The following is a 12,136-nucleotide window of genomic DNA, read 5'->3' as shown; positions in this document are numbered from 1 at the left end:
TCTCTCCACCTCTAAGTTACGCCACATACCGTATATTCATTGAAAATTCCATGAAAATGTATGTTTTAGAGTAGTTGAAAATAATATTCGAAGTGAATATGAAACAATTAGTACTGTGTTGAGCTGAGAAATAAGTTGAATATTATTAAAATACATAGATTTATGTTTTTAACCTTCGTATTTCTAAGAATATATTACCTCTTTTTTCACTCTTTTTAAAGACGCACAAAATTTTCTAATTTTACGCTACATATTACACAGTGAAATAATGCGGAGGCACATTTGTATCCTCCTAGGACATGGGCGTTGGGAGGGATATCGAATTGGTCTGTTGACCTCCTGGAAATTAGCATTGTTCACTTCAAGTTACAAAAAAGAGGAAACCTGTTATGTTTATTATTAATACGTAACAGAAAAAATGTTCAGTTAGTATTCGAACAGAATAACCAAAGTAAAAACTAAGTTAGATCGAAACAAATGAGTATAAAATACAGGAACCAGGTTATGCTTTCATATTCTACCATTTAATCCAACAATTAGAGTTTCATGTGAGAGGACACACAACACGAAACTTTTAACTTTTAAAGCTCTTCCTTGAACGAGGTGTGGAAAAGTTAATAACTAAATATAATAACTATACATTTCTGTACGCTAACTGTATGGCACAATCAAAAATATTAAAAAATCAGTGTGCTAGATATTCACTCATGCCGGCACCCGTGGCGGAGTGGTTAACACATTGCGCTACGACGGCAGGGGTCTCGGGTTTGAATCCCGGCCTGGACATGGATGTTTGTGAGTGTCCATTCATCAATTTCATCATACCATCACTCATCCTCATCTTAGCAATTAGCCAAGAGTGGCACAATAGCGAAGTAAAATAAAGCAAATCAAATGAATCCAATTCACTCATCTAGCAGATTGAGTAGAAGTCTTCCCAAGGATACAATAATAATAATAATAATAGTGATAATAACAACAAGAAGAAGAAGAACAACAACAATAACTTATACAGTATTAGTTAATATTGTATTACAACAATCATAACCATGATTATTACTGTTGTTATTTCTACTGTTATCAATGGCCTGATCCTCGTGCAAAAATTTCTGACGACGCTCATGTCCTAGGAAAATAATATTTTCTCAATACGTCATTCAACACATATTTCTGAATATTATACTTACCGATTGATTTTTCGATACGCATTTACCTGTGTACCTATTTTGGAGCAATGCAATTGGTACATGCAATTGAAAAGGAAGTGATATAGTGAATGTAAATTAGCTTTGACAACATTACAAAGTGAAATTCATTGCATCGCTTCAAGTGACACTCAAATATTTATTGTGTTATCCAAGCAGGTTGCACTGCAAGTACTTCCATTAATAGTAGCAAAATAGTGTGAAATTGACTTCGTGTGTAGCGATAAGTCTTATCCTTTATATCTGTTAAATAGTATTCATCATGTAGGCAATAATGTCTTAATCATAAAGCTTATCTAAATGTGCATGTGAGGTTGATTTATTTGAAAAGAGAGAGCAAGTTATGCAAGATCAATGCATTAACACGTATGTATAGCCATTACCTTATTATTTTTTTCTGTTTTGCTGAATAGTTGAGGTACACTCTAGCAAATGGTGGTCACGTGGTGGCTAAATATGTAACAATTGTCACAAGGAAAGTGGAAACAAGAATTTGACCATAGTGTGAAGTGTTTACGTTTAGAATGTTGCAAATATTACCCTTAATGTAGAGGAAACGTGCTTGTACTCTAACACTGTACTGTCATAATGGAGAATGATGATTTTTACGTTTTTCCTCATGGTAGAAGATTATATTTTACACGGTGAATTTCAGGTTTATTTCGGAGGTGTCTGATACATTGGTAGGCTTAATACCAAGCAAATTGTTTATTGCTATTTTCAATCATTTTCCTCCTGATTTAAGGAATGGAACTGAACTGATGTTAGTGCAGAAACTGTCTCACGTATTAGTTGTCGTTTTCGTCTCAATTATTAATTCTCCATTGCGTAGATCAAAGTTAAGGAATATAGTGTAGTGAAGTAGGCCTCATATTATCTTTGTAGTCCTGTCATCCATATTTACATTCGTATCAACAATTGAGAACCCTGAAATTTCACTGACATTATCATAAAAAGCACGTGGGAAAGCGTAATTTATTATAGTTATTGCGTTGTGATGCAACGTTTCCTCTAAGTGTCAGTATTCAATCACTAGTGAATTTTCCACTAGGTGGTAGTGAGCCTATTTCCTTGTGGTTTGCAAGAAAAAAAACTTTGTAGCAAAATAAAACCTCATATTCTCATAAAACACTTATCAGTTCAAGAGTTGAAATCTGGTTGCTTGTCTCCTACACCACAATGTGAGAACACATTGTTACTGTATTTGAGCAGCTTACTTTCAAAACGGCTCTCGTCCATCAAAGAAATTTAAGCGTTAACGTGCTGTGTTAAAAGTTTACTACAGAGTGGATGCACAACTCTTTGTAACACAATATTATTGTTTCCTTAAAACTTGTACACTTTGTAACGTAGACTATTTTAACACAGTTACATGTTTTTCGCGACTTGCCGCATGTTCGATGGACAAGAGATATTTTGAAAATAAGTTCCTCCTATGTAAGCTATCACACATATGTTTCGATTAAAGATTTGTATTGAATATTTAAAATAAACTCCTCTTTTCTAAGTTATCACACTTTGCATGTTTAGATTCATTAAAGATTTGTATTGAGTATTCAAAATAAGCTCCTCCTTTGTAAGGTATGCACATAACATGTTTCGATTCACTAAAGATTTGTATTGATTATTGGCACAAGAAAACTGCAACACCCTATACGAGATGAAGATAACGTTACTGGGTAAGAGAGCATGCAGTAGGCGTAGACCTATATATAGATAGCGGTAGCTTCTGAACCCCTGTCATTATTGATCGCGTGCATAACTTGCCCCACCTGACTCATCTGACCATTGCATTTGCACAGTAAATTATTTTTGGTCTCCTCTTTGATGTAGCTTTTTAAAATAAATTAGTAACGAAAGACACTCAGCTCGGTTGTTCGTGTTACATACCATTCTTAATAGACAGTTTGCACATTCAGTATGAAGTATAAATATAGTTTGTCTTCTTGGTGCTATTTTTACATACTGCCTCCTGCAGTTCATCATGGTATTTTGTGCGTGTTACCATATAATAAGAAATATAGCAGGCTGCATGTGCCAATTCCTGCCCTTCCTGAGAGCATAAACAATGAATGTCACTTCTAGTAGAGTGACAGAACGTGTTAGAGGAAACACGTGCTTTCCTTGCGTTTGAATTTTAAAAAAGAAGAGAATGGTGAAGCAATCACAGCAAGTTCTTAGCCAAATGAACGTAAAGAAAAGTAGGTTAGGTTTTTCGTTGTTTTCCCGTGTACTAGGTTCTTGACAACGACGAGAATGGATGATGAAATAAAGATATGTACAAATGCAAAGATGTATCCACGTCTGGGATGCGAACCCAGAACCCTTATTTTCTCAGTACTCGTAAGTATATCTGCAGGCAGTCTGGGCCTATCGTGGGATCCTAACCGCTTTCGTCATCGGTAACCAAATGGGGACTCCTTGATTACAAGGTAACAACGTTAGGCATTACATTTTGTGGGAGGTCTTAACTATTATTATTGCAAATAATTGACCTGTGTATTTCGTTTGGTATGTAATGTATAGGTTTGGATTGTTCTTCTTAGACTATTGTTTGTACAATTGCGATAGGATGTGATTATTCTCTATTGGCTAATATTTTTCAGTTTCTCATAAAATTCTTTTCCTAAGACGATGAAGTATGTAACGCGGTTTTGCTGTTACGATTAAATATGTAAAAATTCTAAATTTGTTTACATGCAAATATATGTGTGTATTTCTTCCAAATTAGAATACTGCTTCGGACCACTTTCGCTTGCTCGTACTCGTTCGAGTCTCGAGCGAAGAAGCTCTCAATTCCGTACGCTATCTAGCGTCGTCTGTGCGAACCATTTGGCGCTCCAGAGAAATCCTCTCACTGCAGCACTCTATTCCACATTTTTCATTGCGAAATTAAGATATTTTAAGGTCTTATTAGTGGACATCTCTCTCTCTCTCTCTCTCTCTCCCCCACATACACTCTCGCAGAATATATATTTTTTTTTTAGTGAATTTTACGCCAACAGTTTCATTTTTATTGACATCTAGAGTGTACCTCACTTTTTCTAACGCAAAGTAGTAAAGTGTGATGAAAAAATGAAGTGACAAAAGCGAAACAAAGGAACTGAATTCAGGAGTGAATTGACTGAGTGTGCAACCCCCACCATGCACTAGAGAAAAAAATAAACTTAAAGCTACGATAAAGAAGACAAAAAAATCAAGCCTCACTCACTGGGGGGTGTGGTGATACGGGGTGTAAGGATAGTACTGCCATACCTCGCTCCCACTCTCACTGTAACTGACGTAACCACTCGCTTTACTCGTTCCGTGAGGACTAGTTGGGCCAGCGGGGGGAGGAGGTGATGCGGGATTCGATTTCGGAAGTGACGTACTGCTCCCCCACTTGCAGGCAGAGTTCAAGGAGTTCATCTCGGCCAGAGATTTCAGAGGGTCCACTGTCACATTGGAGAGAACACCGGAAACACCACTGTACTTTTTGTTCAGGTCCTGCCCTGTAACGTACGAACTGTGCACCACCGCCCCGTTGTGCGACGCGGAGGTCGTAAGTCCGGGGCTCGTGGAGGCCACCGACGCGGACCGCGTCGAGAGCGCACCCGCCCCTCCGCTCCCCCACATGAGCACCGTCTGCCGCGGCGTGTCGTTCGAGTAGTGGGACAGGATGGACGGCTGGTGGGCGAGAAGACTGCCGTTGGTCGTGCTGGCCTCCGTCTTGATGTCCTCGATCTTCGGAACCAGCACCTCGATCTTGGTGACCAGCCCGTTGGTCGTGACGTGCGTCGGGGACAGCGCGTCCAGCTTCTTCGTGGAGGGACACGTGACGCTGCGGCAGATATCCACGGGCTTCAGGTCTCGATCCATGGACGTCGTCATGATGGGCTGGAGCGCCGTGGCGGTGTTGGCGAGGAGGCCCGTGCGAGGATCGGTCGCCGAGTTGTACGAGTCGCAGTTCATCTTTGCCGGCGTCGCGTACGTCCTGTCGGTCGTGGCGTACTTGGTCGTGTCCAGCTGGCAGGAGTACAGCTTGTCGTCCGTCGCGGGCTTGGCGAGCTGCGTCGTGTCGTACGTCGGGAGGCAGCTCGTCCTCGGAGACATGTCCAGGAACCCGTTGCTGACGTACGGCGTGGCGGCGTGGTGGGCGTACTCTGGGTAGTACGTCCCGAGGGTGCGGTACTGGAACAAGTTGTCCGTGGACAGGAACCTGTTGTCCAGAGGGGTGTAGAGGTTCTGGAAATTCTGAAGGTTCTGCTGCATGTAGAGTCCGTTGTCCGTCGGGTACGTGGCTGCGGCTGCTGCCGCGGCCGTGGCGTACATGTTGTTCAGGTTGGAGTACGTCGTGTCCGCGATGTACTCCGTGCCCAGCTTGCGTTTCGTCCGGCACGTGGACAGAAAGTCGCGGAGTTGAGTCTTGTACCGCCTGTTCACACGCTGCGAGTGCACCACCACTTCGGAGTCCGAGAAGTAGCTGTTGGTGAGCCCAGCGTCCAGGTAGCTAACTTTGAAATCCATCGTTCGCTTCCCGAGCAGATCTCGTCCTTCTTCCTCCCTGAAATAGAAGTTACATATTCCTTAAAGTGCTGAAAGCATAATCTAATATGGTAAAAAATATTAAACACAAAGTATATGAATCACAATGACAGACTCTCCAACCAGAAAGAATGACACAGAGACTGGGGTGAGTCGATACAACAACGAACCCATACCCATACCGATGCCGATATTTATATCGATTCTCTCCCATACTGAAACTTGAAAATGGTATTAATTAAAACTTTATTCTCTCAAAATATTGATCAATATTAGTGTGTAACTATTCTATTCCAATTACCATATGCATCAATTCACCAAGAATTTTGCTTTAGAATAATCAAGAATTAAAACAGAATATTAAAATAATTGTAATGTATTCACAAAATTCAGTTTTTCGCGCAAAGCCGGTGAAAAATAAAAAGAAAGTTGGAATTTTATATAATTTCCATGGCAATTAGAATCCTCGAAATTGTCGCGCGGCATTTTTGTGCATCCTGTCAAAGACCAAAATGCCGAAAAAGTATCGGTTGGTATCGGTAAATAAATTCCAACCGATACCTTCCGATACAGATCCGACTGGTACATCACTCAGAAAGATACAGAAAACAGAGTATAAAAAGAAGAAAGGAAGGAGAGAAAGAAATAATCTTTGTAGCCTCGAGAAGAGCACACGTGAAAATACTTCATGCTCCCAGACTAAATTGTTTGGCTACTCCAATGACTCCAGCCGTATTTTGCTATTTTTCTTTTCAAGCATCCCAGCGAATGATTGATATCTCCCGCAAAATAAACAATAGTCCCATTTGTATCGCAGATTTGCCATTACATTCTCCAATGTTAACTTATTCATAAAAGCAAATAGATAATTTAGTGTTTTACTTTGTTTAAGTTTATGCACTGAGAGGCTAATTGGCACTGGACCTACAGTTTCAAGTGGGATCCAAACCACAATATGTCTCCACCGTGTGTCGAACCCGAAATCCCTTGATTGCAAGGCGATGACGTTACCACTACGCCATCGGGGAGACACTCAAATGTTTTAGTACAATCCTTGGATAACACATAGGTACAGCAAATGTGAAACTGTCAGTATGTAGCTATCTTATTGTCAAGAAAAATGTATTTGTTGTTGTTGGCTAATATGCTAACATACTTCATGTAAGAAGTTCAGAGACGAGTTAACCAACACTTTACAGGTCTTCTGCTTTCGTCTTTTTCACATTAACTGTTCGCACAAGAATTTTAATTTCATGAACTGTTTTAGGAGCATATGTAAATTTAAATATTGGTTCTATTAAAACAACTACATTTGTTGTAAATAAATAATATACCTCTTGGAACATGCAATAAGAAGGGATGATAATAACTATTGAGAAAAGCCAGGAGCGGAATAATACATACTCGGAAAAATATTTGCATGTACATTTTATATATTACATTAATATACATATATTTTACACATCTACTTCCAGTTAATAATAATAATAATAATAATACAAATAAGCATTTCCTATCTACCCGTGAATCCAGCAATGGTTTACCTTGCCCCATGATAGTGAAGTTATCAAGTTTTTAAAAAATCGTCGTATTATATTTGGAGACATTGATTCAGACATGCATCACACACACAGATGTTACACTGAAGATCCCAAAGAAAATTAAATTCTCTATTTTGTAAATACTTTGAAAATAATAGTCTATACCACAAATTACCACAAGCTAAATTCCATGCATTAAGACACAGTAAAGAATAAATAATGTTTTTCTCACATGAGAGGCCGATGCGTGCTGATGACGAAATCAGGCTTGGAATTTTTGTACACCAGTCTGGAACTAGTTTGGAGCCATTGCCACTGCCCTTCTTTGGTTTGGTACCGATAGGCTATCATTCCTGAAGCCCCAGTCTTGAGTACTAGGGGAAGAAAAAAAGTAACACAAAAATTACATTGATTATTGCAGAATGCAATTGATTTCAGACAAAAAGTGAAAGATTCCCTTGTTTTGAGGTAAAGGTTCATAGATGCTGTATAAAATCTTCATAATTACAAATTTTGAATAAATTTGACCAAACTACATATTGTTTGAGTTGAAATTATGGACGCGTTACTAAATTTACAGATACATTAAAAAATCATCGAACAAGTTTTTCTTTCGGAAGCATTTCCTTTCTCGAAATTAAAGTGTTATTCCTTGGAATCTGCAAATTTTTAACTTAAATATGTAGTGTAACTTATGATTATAAAGATATAGTTCTATGAATAAAATACTGCGTACATCTATATTTTATAATTAATATTACGTAATTAAGTAACAGGCATATGATTACTCTTTGTCTTAAGTCTTGAAGACTTGGTATAGACGAAACAACTTTAAAAAAGTAATTTTTGTGGATCCTTCGATGATAATGTAGCAGGTATTGGCTTCAACGTCGCTTTTCTGACTTTCTAGGTTAATCTCAATGGCAAGACTGAATAAAGAACTGACAAAAAGTGAGAGAACAAACATCGTATGTCTTACCTAAGATTTGAACCCAGAGTCACATATTCCGAAAATTAATCTTCTTATAAAACATTACCAAGAAATATAAATGCGTTAATGATATTCTTGTGACCTTGATGAATATTTTTGGTATTATAAATGAATCTAGGTCAGTTTGGTTGTAAAAATAATCATCATCATGAGATAAACTCTATGAATTTAGCATTTATTTTATACTATACAGTTATAATTAAAATAATTAATAATAATAATAATTTCAGGTGCTCGACAACGCGCATGTGAAATATTTTTTAATTAACAGGAAAACAATATTTTTATCCGTAAATATCCACCTACATATAAATTAAAGCAAGGATATGATATCTGCATTTGAACTTACATTCTTGATGTGCGCTTGCAACATAGGCGAGGTCATCATAATGGACTAGATCATAACCGCCCATGTTGGCCAGCTCTGTGTCGGAGTAACCTAGAAGCATTTTGCCCCTGAAAGTGTAAGATAGAAATAGTTAGTTGTAACATTACAATGTGTACTTACACGACACAAAAAAATGTTAACTAGAGCAAACCAGAAGCGTACACGTTAAAATTGACATTTGGAATTACAATTTTGTTTCAGTGATCATGCGCTTCGTGAGAAGTGCAATGAAATATATTTAGATACTTGTTATTTCTGTCTATCCATGCAAAAATTCCGGTGCCCGTTGGGAATGTTCCGCAGATGTTAAAATTAATATATTAATCTTGATTCTGTCGAAATTTTTGTTTCTACAACTTTATGTCAACTTTTTGTTAATGATTTTTTTTAGACAGATACATAATTTTCTCGGGAAAGTTTTGAAGAGCCCTTAATTAAACTGGTAAACTGGTTAATAATTACATTATTATTGTCTTTAAACAGTTTCTAATTAATTAAATGTTATTTTTTGAATATCTCTCTGTACATATCAACGTGCGCTAATTATATCAACAATTACAATAATATTTTTCATTATAAATAGCTTTTTAGATTTTTATTTTCAAGCTTCAAAATTATATATCAAAATATATCTGCGTTTTATTTGTTTTTAAAAAATGATACAAGTTATTGCCTTTTTACAGTTTATTTGTACATAATGGATTCTGATACAGTTCTGAAGATATGAATAAAATAAGAAATTATTGTACATGAATATAAGACAATCATTATGTCTGTGAATTATCTCTAAAAGTTATTACGTCAAAATTACTCGTATTTCAAATATTATTGTGATTTGATCAAATGTTGACGCGAATATTCAATTAAACCAATGGAAGGGGTTTGGACCCTTCAAACACTCCCCTTATGTACGGCCATGATTGTTAACCTGCGTGTGTAAAACTGTATTGTTGCAAAATTATTTCAACTGGCAAGTTTCGTGTATAGAGTTCAGATGCTGGCATTACAAGCTTGTTTTATTTGTAAGTTGACCGAAAGGTAACGACAGGTGATTATATGTTACAAAGAAACATTGCCTCACATCTTAATCAGCATCTGTGGAGGGACCCATTAGGCACTAAATGATTCCAAAAATGGCAGAGGAAGCACAGCAGTGGGTTTCAGCAACTCCGTAGATCTACAACTTTAATAGGAAAAGTTACGCATCTGCCAAAACAAACGGAAATGCTCCATTACGCAGGTCTCACAAGAAAGCGTCATTCCTTGACATTGAAGAAATGAGAACGTAACTTCAGATATCATGTACCTCCTTTTTCTTATCGTGAAGCGACGCCATTAACCCGAGCGGGAGTCTCAGCTCCTGCGTGAGAAGCGAGCCTATACGCTCGCTTCCATAAAGACGCTGGCGAAAGAAAAATGTCCCGAGATATTGCTCTCTTTAGAAGAATGGTCAGAGATTTTTGCGGATGGAGGGCGAGATAAGAAGGCCTGGAAAATGATATGAGAAAGGAGAGGGAAGACCAATAATCTCTTCTTGGGAGAATGGTTTCCTTTCATTTGGGTTCCAGGTGAGCTCAATTACCTTCTCTTCCGAGGGGAGCGACTGCCACTATTTCTCAGCCTGTCTCGCGAGGGAATGATGATACTCTCCTTGGGGATCTTAATCAGGGCAGAGACAAGTTTTCCTTGTCTCCGCCTTACCTCACATCCTCATTCAAGCTGGAGGGAAGAGAGAAGACAGTCCGAGAGCAACTCTATAAAGCCCGGCTGAAGAGTTCTCATGTCTTGTAGAGTTGAGTTTGAAGACGAGGAAATAGCTTTTGCCAGTCGAAGCATTCTTATGCACGTTTTGATTGATTGATTTTTATATTATGTGCACACTAACAAATAGCCTATTTTACCCGTCACACAATACGAAGATAAGCCCCTTAAATAAAACAGAATGAGGACGGGCCCTAAATATATAAAATATGTCTGTTAAACCCTTCGTCACTCAATTTTTACTAAATTAATCTTAGTAAAAAAATCTTTGATTTTTCTCAAATTTTCGGGAAGGGTTGTAGCTCCCTATCAACTTTCCCATGTGTACGTCTGTTTGTATACATCATGAAACTTAAGACCTTTAACTCTTATACCTTAAGTTACAATAAACAACTAATTGAAACAAGATAATTATAGTCTTAAAACATAATTATTTTATGGAAAAAATATTGTGTGCCAATAGCGGTAGATGTTGAATATTATGACTTGTATGATATTTCATCTGAAACCGAGCAAATTATCATAATGTATTATTAACAACGATAAAAGAAACTTTCCGCCAAATTTATTTCGCCTACCTTTGGTCCATGGAAACCAACGTGAGATCGAGTTTGTGCTTGCTTTTGAACATGACTTCTTTCTGCGGGATTTCTAGAAGAGAAGGAGGCCCAAACGGCGTGCAGATAGCGAAGAGAGCGAGAGGGGGTTCTTCCTGTTTCCTGTTTTGCCCATGAAGAACCTTGATGCGACCTCGGATGTCTAGTCGCTGAAACAAACAAACAAAATGCATTACGGCGTGAAATAACAAAGGGTCAGCATTTGCTTACACCTACCCAATAATAATAATAATACACACATGATACATATGGGTGACACGCAGAAATATTTGCAGCGGTCAGGCCATTTATAAAATATGAATAGTGGAAATAATAATAATAATAACAATAATCATAATTATCACGGTAACAACTATTACAAACTAATAAAAATAAACAAATTTTCTTCAACATTGGAAGAATTGGTAACAATTTATTACTCGATCCACCAAATGAGTAAATATCCATCCCAACTGTTCCCCTCCTTTTTTTTTACTTTTCATACATTTAGTGTACTGAAATGCATAGTTATTCCATTCTGTTATTAACTTTTACATACCTCATGCAATAAAATGCTTAAAAGTTAGTGGGGAATTTTAATCATAAAGTTAACTAACTAACTGAATTTTATTTCTGTTTTTAACAATGAAAATAACAAGCTTTCTGCTTTTTTTTATAACTTGAAATGAAAGAACTTTCGGGGAGGTCAGTGGATCGATTCGACCCCCCTCTCGAGGCTCATGCCCCACAGGGAGACAGTCTTCAGTATTTCTCCCATTTTCTTTGCTTTTTTGAGTTTTAAGTCCACTTTATGCACAGAAAGGCTAATCGGGACTGGATCAATAGTTTAAAGTGCGATCCGAACTACTATGCGCCTCCATCGGGTATCGAACCAGGGGTCCATTGATTTATTTCCTTTTTTAGGACGTAAAAGAGCCACTAGACAAAACTATGTGTTACAAACAGCAACCACAATAATTAAATAATAAACAACAAGATATGATTGATTGAGTTGGTGTTTTAAGTCCACTTTATGCACAGTAAGGTTAATTAATCGGGACTGAACCTACAGTTTAAAGTGGGATCCGAACCACTATGTGCCCCCAACGGGTATCAAACCCGGGACCCCT

The 12,136-nt window shown here is 37.6% G+C and overlaps 1 protein-coding gene across 2 annotated transcripts in view; it reads right to left on the bottom strand.

The window, feature by feature from the left end:
- ss (aryl hydrocarbon receptor spineless) overlaps positions 1-12,136 on the bottom strand; it is a 256,618-nt gene that overhangs the window by 5,484 nt on the left and 238,998 nt on the right. Inside the window, exons 6-9 of one of the 2 annotated variants that reach the window (XM_083123883.1) lie at positions 10,989-11,176; positions 8,611-8,717; positions 7,503-7,644; positions 4,417-5,748 (exon numbers count right to left, since the gene is read on the bottom strand). In XM_083123883.1, the coding sequence (XP_082980009.1) occupies positions 4,417-5,748; positions 7,503-7,644; positions 8,611-8,717; positions 10,989-11,176 (1,769 nt within the window). The remainder of the gene's footprint in view (positions 1-4,416; positions 5,749-7,502; positions 7,645-8,610; positions 8,718-10,988; positions 11,177-12,136) is intronic. The other variant, XM_083123884.1, reaches the window with a different exon arrangement.

Source organism: Lepisma saccharinum, chromosome 6 (genome assembly GCF_977018435.1).
Source record: "Lepisma saccharinum chromosome 6, izLepSacc3.1, whole genome shotgun sequence".
NCBI lineage: Eukaryota > Metazoa > Arthropoda > Insecta > Zygentoma > Lepismatidae > Lepisma > Lepisma saccharinum.
This window is presented reverse-complemented; position numbering and strand designations above follow the sequence as displayed.